This window comes from Mesoplodon densirostris, chromosome 11, assembly GCF_025265405.1.
Source record: "Mesoplodon densirostris isolate mMesDen1 chromosome 11, mMesDen1 primary haplotype, whole genome shotgun sequence".
NCBI classification, from domain to species: Eukaryota; Metazoa; Chordata; class Mammalia; order Artiodactyla; family Ziphiidae; genus Mesoplodon; species Mesoplodon densirostris.
The window spans coordinates 80,234,726-80,253,304 of NC_082671.1; the positions used below are offsets into that span (position 1 = coordinate 80,234,726).

The 18,579-nt window shown below is 43.0% G+C and overlaps 1 protein-coding gene and 1 non-coding gene across 4 annotated transcripts in view; both read left to right on the forward strand.

Moving 5' to 3' along the window:
- The window catches only part of GNPTAB (N-acetylglucosamine-1-phosphate transferase subunits alpha and beta), an 86,794-nt gene extending 72,293 nt beyond the window's left edge, over window positions 1-14,501 (forward strand). For all 3 annotated transcript variants that reach the window (XM_060112820.1, XM_060112821.1, XM_060112822.1), the window contains 5 exons: window positions 3,271-3,356; window positions 3,601-3,699; window positions 7,175-7,342; window positions 10,911-11,001; window positions 12,958-14,501. In XM_060112820.1, the coding sequence (XP_059968803.1) occupies window positions 3,271-3,356; window positions 3,601-3,699; window positions 7,175-7,342; window positions 10,911-11,001; window positions 12,958-13,035 (522 nt within the window). In that variant the 3' untranslated portion in view covers window positions 13,036-14,501. The remainder of the gene's footprint in view (window positions 1-3,270; window positions 3,357-3,600; window positions 3,700-7,174; window positions 7,343-10,910; window positions 11,002-12,957) is intronic.
- A 2,946-nt stretch (window positions 14,502-17,447) lies between these two features.
- TRNAR-UCG (transfer RNA arginine (anticodon UCG)) lies at window positions 17,448-17,520 on the forward strand. The gene has a single exon. It is a non-coding gene; the product is annotated as a tRNA-Arg (tRNA).
- The last annotated feature ends 1,059 nt before the right edge of the window (window positions 17,521-18,579 follow it).

Below are 18,579 nucleotides of genomic sequence, written 5' to 3' on the forward strand. Positions count from 1 at the left end.
CAAGCCTCTCGGGCTGGTGAGTGCCGCTCGGCACCGCTCTTCTGTGCGGGAATCTCTCTGCTTTGCCCTACCCAGGTATGTGGGGAGTTTCTTGCCTTTTGGGAGGTCTGGGGTCTTCTGCCAGCGTTCAGTAGGTGTTCTGTAGGAGTTGTTCCACGTGTAGCTGTATTTCTGGTGTATCTGTGGGGAGGAAGGTGATCTCCGCGTCTTACTCTTCCGCCATCTTACCCGGAAGTCTCCCCTAGGTTCTTCAGACCTTTTTTTTTAGATTCCGTATCTATGGGTTAGCATATGGTATTTGTTTTTCTCTTTCTGACTTAACTTCACTCTGTATGACAGACTGTGTCCATCCACCTAGCTACAGATAACTCAATTTCGTTTCTTTTTATGCCTGAGTAATATTCCATTGTGTGTGTGTGTGTGTGTGTGTGTGTGTGTGTGTATATATATGGTTTTTTTTTTAGATCATGCAGTGTGCAGTCTTGTGTCTGGCTTTCTTTTTGAACATAGGTAGTTTTTTTTAATACAAATTTATTTATTTTTATTTTTGGCTGCATTTGGGTCTTTGTTGCTGTGCGCGGGCTTTTCTCTAGTTGCAGCCACCAGGGGCTACTCTTTGTTGCGGTGTGCAGGCTTCTCATTGGGTAGCTTCTCTTGTTGCAGAGCATGGGCTCTAGGTACATGGGCTTCAGTAGTTGTGCCACTCGAGCTCAGTAGTTGTGGCTCACGGGCTCTAGAGCACAGGCTCAGTAGTTGTGGCTCATGGGCTTAGCTCTTCCACGGCATGTGGGATCTTCCTGGACCAGGGCTCGAACCCGTGTCCCCTGCATTGGCAGGCAGATTCTTAACCACTGTGCCACCATGGGAAGCCCCATAGGTAGTTCTTAATATCGTTTTTTCACACTAGTATTTTCCATATTTTCTATAATGAATAGACTACACTTTCATAATCATAATAACATGTATTTTTAAAAAACTGACCATCTTGCAAATGCTCAAGCCCTATAATTAACTGCAGATGTTTGTAAATGAATGTAGAGAAGAGTAATGAATCAGTTAAAAATCTGATTCCTGAAAGAAGGCAGTCATTCGTTTGGCATTCATTGCACACGGCAGGGATGGTATTTCTCACTTGTGTTCTCAGAGAGTCCAGGAAGCTCCCTCATGAGGAGACTGTGAGGGGCAGCCCAGCAGCTTTAGGAACCTGTAGACAAACTATAAGTATTGCTGATCATGCGTTGGTTAGTTTAGCATATGACATGGGTTTGTATACAAATGTGTCACTTAAAGCCAGTTCCCTAAATATTCTAAAACTTAAAACTATGAAATCAACACAACTGAGGTAGAGGTATAAGACCCGGTGTCAGCCCTAAGGGAGTTTGCTCTAGTGGGGTAAACAGGCATGAATCAGCAGGTGGAGACTAGTTCCGGGTTGTGGGTTCTCGCATGGAGCCGATGCGCAGTCAGGCTGATAAGAGAACGGCAGCTTGTCTTGTGAGCTGCAGCAGCTTCTTCTGGGTCTTTGGCACAATCCAGTAAAAATGCCTTGTCAGACCCAGGCTGTTATACAGAGATGTTAGTAGTTCTTTACAAGTGCGTTCTTAATGATTAAAAAGGCACATTTGGGGCTTCCCTGGTGGCCCAGTGGTTGAGAGTCCGCCTGCCGATGCAGGGGACACGGGTTCGTGCCCCGGTCTGGGAAGATCCCACATGCCGCGGAGCGGCTGGGCCCGTGAGCCATGGCCGCTGAGCCTGTGCGTCTGGAGCCTGTGCTCCGCAGCCACAGCAGTGAGAGGCCCGCGTACCACAAAAAAAAAAAAAAAAAAAGGCACATTTGTAATCACTGTAGGTGTGTTCCCTGCCTCCAGAGAGAATAGAATCAAAGTTAAAAAAAAAAAAAAGGAAAGTAGATTGCATAGGCTAAAAGACATTCTCAGTTTTAGGACTTTTCAAACAATGATAAAGCTCTTTTCTGTTTTCCCCGAATTTGGAGTTACCCCAACAAAGCTAATATAATCAACTGTAAATCATCCAGAGGTCAGTGTCCTGGTTTAAATATTTTTTTAATGTATTTGTCAAAATAAAGTTCTACCAGTTATCAGAGATCTGGGTACACCCTTTCTCCAGGAGGGGGCCAGTGAGCCGAGGGTTCCAGGCTGCCCTGACTTGTCTTTTCTGGTATCTTCTTGGTGGGCAAACCCAGAGCATTGGACAGAGGAGGAAGAAAGGAGAAAGTGTGCTGGGCTCCCAAACCATCTCCACTCAGCCTCTCCCCTGGACCAGGCCTCTCTGGTCTTCACTGTCTTCGGGACCACATTGTGATCGTGCTGACAGGTTGCCTTAGAGGCTACTGATGTCACCCCAGATCCAGGGAGCTTTGCGAGTGACTCAGCCTGTTACAGTGCTCGCTCCAGACTTGTCTTTCACCATCTGTATTTCCACATCCGTCCTTTCACTTGTCTGTCTTTCCTTCTCTATAAACTTTGGTTTCCTAGTAAGATTTTACAATTACCAACCCCTTGCACTTGCATAGAACTTAGAGAAGAGTGTTCTTTTGTAAGGAAGATGATCTATGCGTAGAAAACAGTTATTCATCTTTCCCTTTTACAGGCATGATGAAAGGTTCTTGAGGAATTTTAGGGCTTTTTTTTAAAGAAATGCACACATATTCATCTATTAGAGCATTTTATTGTTTTACCAAATATCTGGCATGAGGTTTAGAATCAGCAAATATCCTTTGAATGCTACGGATTAAGTAAGTAGGCTGCTTTGGTAATGGTTATAAGTTAGTCTTGAGGCTTATGCAAATAAAGCTGTTTAGAGCATAAGTACTAATTATACAGACAGCGTTAGTTAACATTACTCGAGTGAACTCTTAGCCAAGGTGTTGGCTTCATTACTGTAATTAACTGTGATTACACACAGGATATTTTCTAATTAGACTATAAGAATGACAGCTTAGCTTATGAGTATCATATAGACCACTTCATTACAGTTTATCTTCGAAATAAAAAATTATAGCAATTCCTTATAAGACTGTTTTAACAGATAGTGTGTAGTAATGTGTGATTAAAATAAAACTTTATTCACAATAACAGGCAATTAGCATGTGGGCCATAGTATGCCAATTTGATTTTTAAAAATATTACATTAAAAGTCATCTTAATTACTGAGTCTTTCTGTGCCCCCTTAAATTTTGCACCTGAGATAAATGCTTCAGTTGCCTCACCCTAGTCTTTGCCCTAATGTAATGTCTGTATTTTCTCGCAGCCACCAGTCACTAAAAGTCTAGTAACCAACTGTAAACCAGTAACTGATAAAATCCACAAAGCGTATAAGGACAAAAACAAATATAGGTAAGTACTACATACATTTTCTCTTTGTTTAATGATAATTATGAGTGGTATTTTCATAATTTTACCATAGTTTATTAAGCATTCTTTGAAATTTATGTGAGATTATTTTCTTTAGTAATATGGAAAAATTAAGTCATTCCAAGGATGCTGATTTTTTAAGTTTTTATGAAATGCTTTTCTTATTGAAATTCTATTTTACATATCCACATGAATTTTTAACTCTTTAAATATGTTTTGATATTAGATTTGAAATCATGGGAGAAGAAGAAATTGCTTTTAAGATGATTCGTACCAATGTTTCTCATGTGGTTGGCCAGTTGGATGATATAAGAAAAAACCCCAGGTACTGTTGTTGTTTGTTGTCGTTGTTTTTAATTTAGAACATTTTAGGTTCTCAGTGCAATTGAATAGAAAGTATGGAGGAAAAAAAGCAGTAGGACTAGAGAGACGGGAGTGGCTTATTTCTGTTTGGAGCAGACGGAAATGTCTAACGGTAGAGGCAGTGTTTGAACCGAGAGATGGGAGCTGTGAGTTGAGATCGGGCCCTGCGTGCATGGACGTCTCAGAGTCCAGTGACAGGACTGTTCAGTGAGGCTGAGGGCTGGGCTGAGGGGCGGACAGCATCGTCGGGGAGGTGAGGCCAGACGGCTAGCACTCAGAGCTCCCAGAGAAGTTGTTTTGGTGGTTAGACCTATCTTTGCAATTCAAAGTAAAGTTCCAGTTAGCTTCTGAGGAAAAAGGAATGCTACCATAAATGTGAAAATTAATCCAGTAAACTGCAGTCATTCTTTGGGGATAAATTCAATGTTCAGGTTTACATAAACCTTGAAAATTTCCAGCCTGGCCCCCTAACAGTTGCCCTAGTTCGATAAAATTGGTTAAAATCTGCATTTTTGAGTTCTGAACTTTAGTGGGAAATAGGTGTTTCAGTAGTTTCTCAGAAAAAAGACCTTGGCATATGAAATTGAATGTTTTCATCTGAGTTTTTCAAATGCTTTTGGAAGTTTTCAGTTTTATCTCATTTAAATTATGATCTTAATTATACATGATCAGAGGTGTAAAATTTCCGGGCATTTTAAAGCCATGGTATTTTTTCTTAAAATTCCATTCTTGATTTTTGGGCAGGGGGGAATATGGAATTTTAAGAGAAATGAAAATATTTTTAATACTTACTAGTATATTCATAAAATATTTCCTACAAAATAACAAATATTTCCCACAAGCTAAGCAAACAATAAGCCATAATAATTCAGAACCACCCAGCTTGCAGCTCTTTTTGTACATGCTGTTCCCTTCTTGGAATGCCCTGCTCAAATTTAAAAAAACAAAAACAACCTTAGGAGCCAATTTCAGTACTTGCTTGTTGCTTCCCCCATTCTATCGATGTGCTTGCTCAGTCCTTGGTGATCTGTAGTGAGACCAATTGAGAATTTAGAGTTTTTAGTTGTACCCTATACTTTTATGTCTGTGCCTGTTTGAAACTTGCTGGGCGAGAGGATTCACAGACATCTTCATGATACTTAAAGGGATAGGGTTTTGCTGAAAAGACCCAAGGCAGGACAGGCTTTTCCAGCAGTGTCTGCTGGGCCCAGACACGTCCTACAACCCTGAACAGATAGTATCATTTTTAAGTCCGGAGTGGAAAACCAGCCTTCTGACTTGCACTTGAAGGACAGGTTTATCGCATGAACAGGGAATCTAGGAGAGGCAGGATCTGGGCTCTGCTTCCCTTCCTGCTTGTGTTGGCTTCATCCTCAGGCTGGAGACAGGGCACCTCAGCAGTTCCAGTGTCCCTGCAGACATAGCCATGTTCTGAGGCTACAGGGGACTGTCCCTTCCTGTGTGTCGCGTGTTGTTCCCTCCCCCATTTCTATACCAGTCGCCGTGAAGGGGAGGGATTCACTTAACGTTAGTCAGAAGCTGACTCTGGGTTGGGGTGCGGTTGCCTACCTTTGAGTCAGCTCATGGGGGAGAACTACGGAGCAAAATGCAAGTTCTCATAGTAAGGAGAGGGAGTGTTTGCTGGGCACCCAGCAAGGTCTGCTTTAGTTACCCTGTGTCTACACATACTCTTTGTCTCATACACATACTTACTTCTTTAACTTTTCCCAACTTATTGAAAAATTTTGAAGATACAGGAAAAACTGAAAAAAATAGTACAATAAACCCTTAGCTCAGACTTTTAAATTTTCAGCATTTTGTCATGTCTGTCTGCTCTCTCTCTTCATCTCTCTGCATGAACACAAAAACACACAGGTTTGGTGTCTGTTTGCTAAACCATTTGAAAATTAGTTGCAAACATCCAGACCCTTTACCTCTCATTATTTTAGCACATCTTCTTCTTTTTTTGGCTGCATTGGGTCTTTGTTGCTGGGCGCAGGCTTTCTCTAGTTGTGGTGAGCGGGGGCTACTCTTCGTTGCGGTGCGTGGGCTTCTCATTGCGGTGGCTTCTTTTGTTGCGGAGCACGGGCTCTAGGCGTGTGGGCTTCAGTAGTTGTGGCATGTGGGCCCAAGAGCACGTGGGCTTCAGTAGTTGTGGTGCGTGGGCTCAGTAGTTGTGGCACAGGCTCAGTAGTTGTGGCTCACGGGTTCTAGAGCACAGGCTCAGTAGTGTTTAGCACATCTTCTAAACAGAGTCATTCTCCTTTATACCACAGGACCACTAACACATATCTAAGAACCTTAACACTGACTAAAATAATACCAACTAATAGATGGTCTATATTCATACTTCACCAGTTGCATCCAGATGCCCTTTACAGCTGTTATTTGTTTTTAATCTAGGGAACAGTCAAGCCTCATGCACTGTATTTGGTTGACATAACTCTTTAATATCCTTTAATTTAAACTTCCCCAACTTTAGAGAAGAGACAGGATAATGAACTCTCACTTACTCATCACTCATCTTCAATAGCAGAGACTTTTCTCCTCCGTTGTCTTTTATAAGCATTTATGTTTTTAACTTTGTTGGTTTGAAATGGTATCAAGTTAATTCATTGCAATTAAGTCCACAGGTTCCCCACCTCTCTTTTTTTAAACCATATACATGTTGGCATGTGTCTATGAAGAAATCAGATTGTATAGTCTGTAGCTGTCCTGAACTTTGGGCTTTTCTGATGGTCTCCCGGTTGTTTAACGTGTCCCTCTGTCCCCTGTATTTCCTGTACGTTGGTAGTAGGATCTGAGGGCTTTATTAGACTTGATAAAATTGTAAAAAAAAAAAAAATTTAAATTAAATGTACTTCAAAAGTGGTGTTATCCCTATCTACTGTTTTAATGGGCCCTCAGTTTAGTGACTTTTGCCGGGAAGGGAACCTGAAACAAGTAGGGAAGCACCACTGTAAACTACTTTTTGCTGGAACTCTAGCATCTTACAGCCTGGCTGGAGACATGTTAAGAAGTCGTCATCAAGCTCATAAAATTTATAGCTATAAGGAACCATCTCTAATGCAGTGATCTACAGGACTGTTCTTAGTAATGTAACTGTATCAGTTCAGTGGTAGGCATTTAGTAGTTTTTCCCTGGATGCTAACAGAATGCTTCAGTCAGGGACATGCCAAATAGAAATTAAAATAGTTTACTCCCATAGCTAGAAGGCACATTCAAAATTATCTACCCTAGTTCTTTTTGTTTTACAGGAGAGGAATATTTAAAGAAAAATTTTACAGAACATTATTCCCCTAGAGAATCATATCAGTAAATGCAACAGCTTGGGACATAAGTCCATTTGAAATATATTTGGAATCCACACTTCTTTTGTTAGGTAAGGATCATCCTTATGGTGACCAGTAATAACCCTGGGTCTCTCCTGTTTCCAGGAAGTTTGTTTGCCTGAATGACAACATTGACCACAATCATAAAGATGCCCAGACAGTGAAGGCTGTTCTCAGGGACTTCTACGAATCCGTCTTCCCCATCCCATCCCAGTTTGAGCTGCCACGGGAGTATCGAAACCGTTTCCTTCATATGCATGAGCTGCAGGAATGGTAAGTTTTCCTGTTTCATATACGTACATGTGTATTTTTTTTTAGAGGGATAAAATTTCTTTACTGTGTTATTTGCTTTCTTTGTAAAATACACGTATAGTTTATATTGAGCTCACTGGCTGAGCACACTTTCTGAGCCTTATTCGTCATCACTGCCATCAGAGTGGCTGCCCTGTTTCTTGAGTACCTGCTGGGCAGTATATTTACTCTTTACAAGGAAAGGTGCTACTCTTGTTGCCACGTTACAGGTGAGAGCACAGTAACAGAAGTGAGTGATTTGCTCAAGGTGGAGTAGCTGACAGGTGGCAAGTCCAGCCTGATTCCTGACCCTCCACACGTTCGTTCCACTGTATTCCAAAGCTGCTTTAGAATGTTTCCTTCTTTGACTTTTACTACCATTTACTACCAACACTTAATTAGAAAGATAATTTTATCTTTCAATTTAGGGAAATTTTTGACCCCTTGCCTGCCCACCATGCAAGGCACTAGGAATAGGGGCGAGCCTCGGAGATGTCGCGGGTTCCAGGCCACTGCCTTTCCCAGTTCATATAAAAGTTATGTTCAGACTGTATTGTAGTCTATTAAATGTGCAATAGCATTATATCTAAAAAAAAGTACATTCCTTAATTTTAAAATATTTGCTAAAAATGCTAACCATCATCTGAGCCTTCAGCAAGTTGTAGTAATATCAAAGGTCATTGATCATAGATCACCGTGACAAACATAATAATGAAGAAATTTGAAATACTGCAAGAATTGCCAAGATGTGATACAGAAATACGAAGTGAGCAAATGCTGTTGGGAAAATGGTGCCGATAGACTTGCTTGACACAGGGCTGTGGAGTGCAGTAAAGTGAGGCCAGTTAGATGCGGTATTGCCTGTGCAAGACAGAAGGGACACTGCGCCGGCCTTCACCAGAAGCCAGCTAACCAGCCGTGACACGAAGGACTATAGGCTTCAGTGTTCTCAGAGTACAGAGGAGGAAGCAGCTAGTTCCATGACAGGACGGTGACATTTGGACTTGGTTTTGAATTATGAAAAGGACTTTTCCAGGTAGGAAGAGTTCCTTTGTACCTGCAAAGACACCGAGCTACAGAAGACAGTGCTGTGGAGAGGGAAAGGAGAAATTGTGAAGGGCTGTATCTGAATTAGACATCTTTCTTTAGAGAATAGGGGTTCCCAGGAGAGATTTTTTTAGATGTCTGTCTCATCAGACTTCACGATTTGGAAAGATAACTAACAGTGGTTGCGGGGTTGGACTGGTGAGTAAGGCAGTGTTGTCTGGGAACTTGAGGCAGAGAGACAAGCAGTAAGCATTTCACTTGTCCTGGAAACAGTCAAGGTGTGAACCAAGGACATGGCCCAGGGAATAGAGAGAAAGCAGTAGATACAATTGGCAGAGATATGAGAGAGGAAATTAGCAGACCTTGGCAGCTAGAGCTCTTTGGTGTCTTGCAGTTGGGTAAGTGAGACAATTAGCATGTGTATTGCTATTATGTACATATTTTTATTTTCATAAGGAGAAGTTGTTACTAAATAACTTGTCTTCTAGCAATGGCAAGGAACGGCTTCTCACCATTTTCACTTTGCTTTAGCTCAGAGGAAAAAGATCTTTGGATGGTTCCAGCTGTCAATCCCCACAAATCCAGTTCGTGACTAAATTCACCTTCAAGGGCCCTACTGAATAAGAAAGGAGTGGGTTTAAGAGTAGCTGGAGAGGGCTTTGATTTCTGTGTTGTACAGATGACGTGAATCAGGTGCAGGTTGCTGATCTGGGGGCTTCCTTTTCCTCAGCCCACCCCGCTTCTGTGTCATCTCTCACTGCTGACCCACCAACACCGCCCTGCTCTCTGCTGGGTTGGCCAAAAAGTTCCTTCTGGTTTTTCCACATTACGGAAGAAAACCTGAACGAGCTTTTTGGCCAACCCGATAGAAACTTTTTCCTTTGCTTTCCTTTCGTGATCCTGCACTCCTGAGTCCCCGTCATCTTCCCCTGGTTTCCTGCAGTGGCTTTCTTCCTGTCCCTTTCTCGGGAATAGCAGCTTCTGCACTTAGAGCAGTCCGTGTGGTGTGCTTGTCGCTCCTTGTAGACTGTGAGCCCTCGTCAGGGCAGAGACTGGCTCTCCCTGTCCGAGTCCACTTGCATCCCTGGTGCATAGCAGGTGCTCCCTGGTGCATAGCAGGTGCTCAGTGCATGGCTGGCTGAGGGGAGCTCAGCTCCCCTTCGGCTGTTACAGGGTTCTCTGGTCACTGGGGCAACTCATTAGCTGTGTCACAGCCTGTGGCTTCTTAGCTCTTCAAATTACACATAGATTCTGAATGATACTGTAGACGTTAGAACTCAGTGAGCTGGTTTTTGATCCTCTTAACATAGGAAACACAGGAGGAAGAACAGTGCAGGGCAGGGTACTATTTGGAATATGTGACTCAGAGTAGAGACACCCACTACCAGGCAGGTGTGAATAAGCCTGGAACTCAGCGCAGAGGCCTAAACCTGGCAGTTGTTAGCATATCTTCTAAGCCTTATGTTAAGCATTTATTTAATCTTCATAACAAATTATTATTTCCAAATTACAGGTGATGAAACTGCTGTACTCCCATTTATCCCCAATATCCTATCTCTCTCCTAGGCCAGTTGATTCCACCCTCAGAATGTCTCTTCTGTTGCTTCCTTCCTTCCAGTCTCACGGCCCTAGCACAGCCCTCATTCTTTTCTCTGCCCAGACTAACCGGATTGCCTGCCTCTAGCCACCTGCTTTGACATCCGTCCTTCAGACGGCCACCATTTGCACCCTGATTGTGACATACACACACGCACATGCTATATATCACCCCCCTTCCCCCAGAGTATTATGTCCAAACACTATTGCATGGTTTTCCAGAACAACTGCGGTTCACACCTACCTGCTTCTCCTTGGCCGAGTGTCCCTCGTGCCTCCATGCCAGACTTGGCTCAGTTCAGCAGGACCCAGTTGGCAGCGACTGCTGATCCCCTTTCTCAGCCACAGGCTCTCCTTCCCCACTTCAAGGCTCAGATGGAGTGTCACCATCTCTGTGGTGCTTTCCTCATTTTGCTGTTTTTCCACAAGATGCTGCTTTTGATAATAGATATTTCTGTCCACCTGTGTGATGGCTAGTTGTCTGCACGTCAGCGCCTCCCCAGGTTTGCAGATACTTCAGAGCAGGGACTTCTCCTTGTCACCTTGCTGTATCCACAGGAGGTGTTGATTGGGTGACTGAGTGAATACAAATGAATGAAAGAGGGGGTTTAATTTGTTAAAAATTCTCATTTTCTTTTGAAGTCCTCTCCCGTGCCTGGGTTACTTTTACTAATTCAAATATTTACTATAACAATGAAAATCTGAACTCAGTTGGGAAATGTATAATTATGTTAACATTTTAGAATTGCCTCCAGACATTGTTTTTGTGTTTCACAACATTGTTTTTGCTAAACTAGTATAATTTGCTAAACTAGTAAATACTATATAGTTTTACTTAGTTTTACTAAGTAATGATAGTTAAACCCTACACAGAACTACATATTTTCCTTCTTTTCTCTCTGAACAGGAGGGTGTATCGAGACAAATTGAAGTTTTGGACTCATTGTGTGCTAGCAACATTGATTATGTTTACTGTATTCTCATTTTTTGCTGAACAGGTAAGTTTTGTATTTATGTGGAAGTCAAACAGTATTTCTTGATATATTAATCTGGTTTGTTTTTAAAGAAAATGATATAAATTCATAAGAAAAAATGTTTATTTCTCCTATTGGCTTATACTCATGTTAAATATTTCATAATATTCAGGCAACAGTCATAATCGCCTTTTTTTTTTCATTTATCTTCTAAATCTATAACCAGTATTCTTTGTACCTGGAGCTCAATAAATAGAGCTTTTCAGTTTTAGCCTGAAGTCTGCAAGTCAAACTATTTCAAACCAAAGAAACCACCTCAAATCTGCATCTGATACTAATTTTCTGTGGGTCTCCAATTTTCTTTCTTTTAATCTTTCCAAACTAGTGGCCACAGTGTCTTACCTTCAGGGCTCCCCCTGTTCTGCTGATGGTGCCTGGCTCGGGCACACGGCCTATCTCTCTCCCACTTAGATTTCCTTTGAGCTGCTGGGAGTTCATCTCCACACAGGCGCGCACACACAGCCACCTCCCAGAAGTTAGTTAGAGGGAGATTTGTGAGGTCAAAAGAAAGGGATAAGCGAATCCTCATGAGGCCACAGCAGGTGTGAAATGCGCTGAAAAGAAAGGATTCGGAAGGAAGGGACAGGTGGCTGACCCGCCTCGTGCTGGGCAGGCGAACCTGCCTCAGCCTCATTCCAGGTGACTCTCAAGTGGAGCTTTGCTGGCTGTCAGGATGGGAAGCTTACACTGAGTTTACTTACAATGAGGAGGCCTCGGCGTGGGGCAGAGGCCTGAGAACTGAGAGCTTTAGGATAAATAGCCCTGGGCTTCATGCTGCAGATGGAAGGAAGCTCAGGAAATCAAGGTCTGGCCGGCGAGCAGGACTGCAGTTTAACCTCCATTCACTTCCCACGGGATAGAAACCTTCCGCTTGATCTTGTTGGCAAGTAAAAATCTTAGAAAAAAATCTTAAAACAGATTGTACCTGCTTTTAGAACGGAGGTCCAGCGAGGAACCTGAGTCAGCTGTGTGCTGGCCTGCGATGGGGAGGAGAGGGACACTGGCTGAAAGGAGCAGCTGGCGGCCATGGAAGGAACAGGAGGGTCTTTCTTCGCTCTCGTTTATACCTGCAGAGAATAGGGGACCAGAGGGGCGGGAGGAGGCGGGGAGGAGGGGAAGAGTAAACCCCCTCCCCCCGCCGCCCCCGACACCCTGCTCTTCCCCTACCGGAATCGAATTCCTTAATCCTGCACACTCTTCCCCGGCCCCAGAATCCCACCTCGTCATCCAGACCATGGTGGTCCATGCTTGGGCAAAGTTCTGGTTTCACCTCAAGATGGAGCAGTAGAAACTGAAACTGTAAAGAACATTTTCTCATTGAAACTTTCTTATAAAGGTGGTCAGGTTTTCTATTTCAGACGTATCATGGATAAACTGTTTCTATTAGAAGTATTTATCCAAGTTCTAAGCTACTAAGTTATAAATGAACTTCTGTATTTCAACCCATTCCTAAACTTGAAAATACAGGCAATGCCCAATGATTATTGCTGTGGTTACTAAGTATAGGAAAAAAAGTGGTGATAGAAAATTCTTTTAAAAAATTAAAATTCCAACTTACACATGTAGTCATTTTCAAACCCAGAGACAACATCTTAACGGCTGAAGAGTCCGTTTCCTTCAGTAGAAAGACTTGACAAACAGACATTGTGAAAATAAATATAGGTGGTAATTGCTATGTAAAAATCTGTAGTTTTTATAGGTCTTAAAAAAATGAAACTTGGACCAAAGTAACTTTAACCCTACAAAGCCAAACAAAATCAGCGGTTGGTTTCGTTTTGAGGGGAGGAATGATGGAGACTTGTTTGCTGTTTTTTATGTATAGGACTGTGGAAAAGATTAAGGTCATAGGACCCTCAGAAAGAAAGTTAAAGTTTGTCAACCTGGAGAATTAAAATTTATTTTCTGTCTTTCATCCTTTAGTTAATTGCACTTAAGCGGAAGATATTTCCCAGAAGGAGGATACACAAAGAAGCTAGTCCTGATCGAATCAAGGTATAAAGGATCTTCATCTGAAAATCTACCTCAGCATTCACTGAGCATTTTAAAACTCGACATCAGAGATGTCTTCATGATGTAATGCTTAGCCAGCTTGGCCTGAAGAAGGAATAACATCCAGTATAATACTTGTTTCCTGGAATGAATATAGCCCACTGACCAGGAATTGCTTAACGAACACACGGAAAATTTGTGTGTTGAGCAGCTCTGGTTTTACTTTTGAAGCATCTGCTCATGGACCGGTCTTGCTTTTAATGAAAAGCCTCACTGATGAGAGACAGCAGTGGTTGTTGCTATGGGAACTGAGCAGCTAACTAACTAACAAGCCTAAGCCAGCTTGAGTGCTATTGCTGAGAGTCCCCAGTCTTTTGCATTCCAAAGCTTTTTGCTGTGGTTTTACATTTTGGGGTTTGTTTGTTTCTTTCTTTCTTCCATTTCTCATTTTTAAAGTAAGTAGATACTAAGTTAACTAAGTTATCCTTGCTTTTGAAAACAATGAATTGGGATGTGTAAACATGTTTTTATAGATGTTATTTAACTAATGCAGTAATATCATGTCCTGTTGGCAGTATCTAAATTATGGATTTTATTAACATTTAAAGCAATGTGATCTTAACCCACTTACCATTATTTATGAGCTCAGTGGCTGACATCTGATACTTTGTGCTTGTTTTCTTCAGCCCCTAAGAATACTGTGATTTCATGTGGAGGCCTGATTACAAAGGGCTAGAGTTACGTAGCTGAGCTACTTGCCAGGTGTAATTATGTTTTGAAGATGTACATATTCAAAAAGAAGTGCCTCATTTTAGAAATGAGCAGTGCTGATGGTAGTGGCCCATAACAGTGGTATCTTCTTTAATACTCATCAGTATATGCCAGTAGCTGGCTCTCAATCAGTTTCACATAATGAAGGGTCAGGAAACTTTTTCTGTAAAAAGCCACATGGTAAATATTTGCAGGCCACATATGTCTATGTTGCATATTCTTTGTTTAGTTTAGCTTTTTGTTTTTAACAATCCCAAACGAAACACTAGCAAGCCAGGTTAGTTCATTCTCCAAAGGAGCAACACTTTATGATCAGGCTGGGCCCATTCCAGGATTGCAGGTTGGCCCAACACTTGAAAAGCAGTGCAAATCACATTCGAGTTAAACCATGTCTAACTCGCAGCTGTAACAAAACAGGCCACCAGCTGGATTTGGGCCATAGGCCATGGTGTGTGACCACTGGGATAGAGAATTAGTATTTTTATGTGTGGCTAAGCCCTGATGTTCAGCCGTGTTTTATTTATGTCATCGTACTGTGGATTTTATGTGTCCTTTTTGAACTCTGACAGGTATTTTAGATCATGATCTTAACAGTATTCTTTCAAAATGGCATACATATTTTGTAAGATCTTGTAAATAACTGTGTTTGTGCTGTAAGAGTTATGTATTTCAAAAATTGAAGTCTCATAAAAACTTACATTTTATCTGCTGCTTTGATTTTTAATCTTTGAGGAGTGAGTTCATTATCCAGATCCAGAAATCATTTTGAGTTCTTATGTGGCATGTCAGGATCTGTCCTTAACACAACTGAAATTAAGTGGAAAGCAGTGTAAGGAGAGGGTGGTAGCATTACAACCTGGAGAATGTCATTATATGGGGGAAAATCAGTTCTAAATGGGATTTATGTGGTAAAAATTTAGGGGTTATCTGGGTATGATTCTTAATGTGAAGAATTCTAGAAAAGTTAGAGAAATGAATATTTGGGTGTGATGGAGATTTCTGGTCAGGTGAATATAATCCACACCTTATTCAGAGCTTAATAGATAATGAGATGGATAACAGAATCAGAATGTTCATAGAATCATTTATCTAATGATTCAGTAGAATCTAGAACAAAAGAACCTCAGAAGTTGATGAGTCATCAAATGGTCTTCCAGAATTTTAAAGCCTCAGAACCAATAGTCCAAATGAAACCCTCTGGAAGACCAGTACATAACACAGAAGAGGGAAAGCTGCTCATCCTACCTGACCCCAAGGCGGTGCCTCCAAAACTCCCAGGCTTCACAGGCAGAGTTTCAAAGCCCCACATCTTGTATGTGATCATCGAGGACACTAGGGTCAGGAAGATTACGTGACTTGTCCAAGGTCTCACAGCCAGTTGGGAGCAGAGGTGGGCTGGAGCCCAGCTTGTCTCTTTCTCTAGTCCCCTCCAGGCCATGCCGCCTCCCCAGGACACAGTGGCATGTGCAGGTGAAAAGCACACTCTCTGTGGTCCAACTTACGGGGTTGGAGTCCTCGCTCCTAGGCACTGATTGCCAAGATTCAGCTTTCTCTTCTAAAATGTAGGAGGCAGTACTGCTGTCTGCGTACCTCATAGGCTTCTGGTGAGGATGGAAGAAATGTCATATGCAACATACACAGCACAGTGCCTGGCAAAGACTCCTGCCTGATAAATGTAAGTGGTGAGGATGATAGTGAGGAAAGTATGTAAAGGATTGTTATCCAGGTCAGGGGTGAGGTTTCCAGTGTAGTCTTTAGGGTGAAATTATTACATTGCCCTTAGCTAAGAAAGTGACACATTTTCTAATTAAAAATACTTTTTGCCTACTTTTTCTTAAAGTGTTTATTTTAAAAACTTTCTACATACACCAAAAAGCATACAAATAATGATCAAGGGTTTAAAAGTAAAATGTGATTGCAGCTTAGGTCAGAACATTTAAGGAAGGACTAGAACTAATCCCCCAAAATTCTTACAGAGTGTGGAAAAGAGAAGGAAAACATTGTCTAATTTTTCCGTCAAGGTCAACACAACCCCACACCAAAGCCTGGTTCAGTTGCCACAAGAAAGGAAAAACCATAGGCCAGTCTACCTCAGGGGAATCCCAAACGAAACACTAGCAAGCCAGGTTAGTTCATTCTCCAAAGGAGCAACACTTTATGATCAGGCTGGGCCCGTTCCAGGATTGCAGGTCGGCCCAGCACTTGAAAAGCAGTGCAAATCACATCAGGAGGACCAAAAAGGGAAACTGCATGTTAATCTTTTTTAAAGGAAGCAAGGTTCATTGAGATTAAGAAAAAATTTAAAGTAGAGTCTAGCATAATAACTTCCCATCCATCAACAGTTACCAACATTTTGCCACATTTGTTTGCTGCATTATTTTTCTTTGTTGATATATTTTAAAGTAAGTCCTAGACTTCCTGGAGACAGGGAGGCGGGGGAGGGGCTTCCTGTCAGTCTCATTGCTCATCCTTCCATCTGCCGTGATAACAGCTGTCTGCATCTTACTGGGCACATTTTATGTGCTAAATGCACAAATCTAACACTTGCTTAAGGAAAAAGAAAGAGGGGTACAGGAGACACGCTGCCAGGACCGGGGCTCAGCACTGCCCATCCTTGCCCCTCTCTGCATGTCAGCTTTCTCTCCATGGTGGGCTTGTGGCAGTTCCTGGCTCACATTCCGCAGAGAGGCAGGAAGCTTCCTCTCTGGCTCTAATACTGAAAACCTTGGTGGAGATGAGTTCCTACGATTGGCTCAGTCTAGGTTCTGTCCCCATTTCTGTGGCCAGGGGATGGAGACTTTTTACCAAAAGAAGGGAAGGGGTGCTGGGCTGATAAAAACACCACTCCAGCTTCATAGAACAAAGATTGGGTGCACATGGACGTCCAAGTTTCTGGATTAATTACTCAGGTTGAAGGCAAGCTGCCATATTTGAGAGCAACTGGAAAAATCAAATCTGTTGATTAGAATACAGTGAACCTTATAATTTTTTTCATTATTGAAAAGATTCAAAGAAATGTATGGAGAGCATCAGTACAGTACCTGTCACATGATAAGTGCTCCAGAAGTGGTTCACAGTTAGTCCCAAGTTCTTTCTGATCTTCCTTCTGCTTTTCCTCCCTTGCCAGTCTTGCCCTGGACACACACTGTGCCAGCCATATCACATTTTTCCAAACATGCTCTGCACTTTTATGCCTCTATTCCCTTGCAAATGCTGTTCTTATTGCTTGACCTGTGTTTTCCATATCTGTTAAACTCCTGCTCATACCTCCAGATCCATCACCAACAGTTGCTCTACTGACAATTTTCTAAAAGACTGGCTATGTCACCTTGAGTCCTTTGAGACTATGACTAAGGAAATAAGGGATATAATATTTAAGCTTTCAAAGGACCTTGACAAGATTCTACAGCACTGCCGACTAAAGAAAATGAGAGGGAGGGGGATCGAGGTGGAGTAAGAAGATGTGGAGCTCACCTCCCCCCACAAACGCATCAAAAATGAATCTACATGTGGACCAGTTCTCATAGAAAACTAACTGGAAACTTGCAGAATAATTCCTGTACATCAAGGCTGCAAGAAGGATTCCCACGTGGTTGGGTAGGATAGGAAGAAAAACATCGGCTCGGAAACAGAACAAAAGACCCCAGAATTCCCTGGTGGTCCAGTGGTTAGGACTCCACGCTTTCGCTGCCAAGGGCCCGGGTTCAATCCCTGGTCAGGGAACTAGGATCTCACAAGCTGCACAGCACAGTCAAAAAAAAAAAAAAAAGCGGCATTGGGTCGAGACCTGTGCCCCTGAGAGGGGACTCACAGGGGAGGGGAGGGGAAATCGCAAGGGCAGAGACTTGCCCTGAGGAGTGAGTGGCTTGAGCCACAGACTGGGCCTCCCACGCAGAGGAGAGAAGCCTAGACCCCACTCGTGAGAAGTACACAGGTGCTGGCTCATCCCCAGAGGGTGGAGAGAGGTCTGCCCTAGTGGCTGCTACCTTACTGCACACCCCATTTGAGCTGAATGAACACCCCACTCCCCTCACTCCACACCACAGCTTGGTACTGGATCTGGGGCAGCCAGGTCCTGGGAACAGACTTGATTTAGGATGGAGAAGTGGCTGGGAGGCCTGGGGTATGATCCAGGTGGGGTGGCTGAGGCCACTGGCATTTACTCAGACAGTGTCACAGAAGCAGCCCAGACTTCTGACAGCAGCCCAGCTGCTTCAGTGCCCACAACCAGAATGCCATGAGCCCCAGCCAAGCAAACGCTTGAGCCCTACCCATTCCACACCACAACATTGCACTAGATGTGGGACAACCACAACAAGGGAAAAGATGCGGCCTTAGGCTACGTCTGAGTGGAGCTGCAGACGCCTGTATAGGCAGTGCATGGAACCTCGGTAAGTGCACGAGCCCCACGTACCTCTGCGCTGCCCTCCTTGGGGCAAAGGCCCCGATGCAGGGAGAAGGGAAAAAACACAGAGCAGAGCCAGCTCCAGCCTGACCCTCAAGGCATCCCCTCCAGCCACTTGGGAGCAGGCCCTGCCACTGAGCAAGAGGAAGTCCGCCTCACACCCTGTGCAGACTCTAGCTCTAGCAACACCAGCCACAGCCCCTATCAAAGTAGTAGTGGACAGCACACCCTGAGGAAAGATGTGGCTGGCATCCACATCAAATCCAGCCCTCCCATCAAAGACATTGGGCACATGAAGTCTACACAGGGATGCTCCTACATAAAAACACCTCTTCGGGACAGTAGATAACTGTTAAACCTGAATTCATAGAGACTAG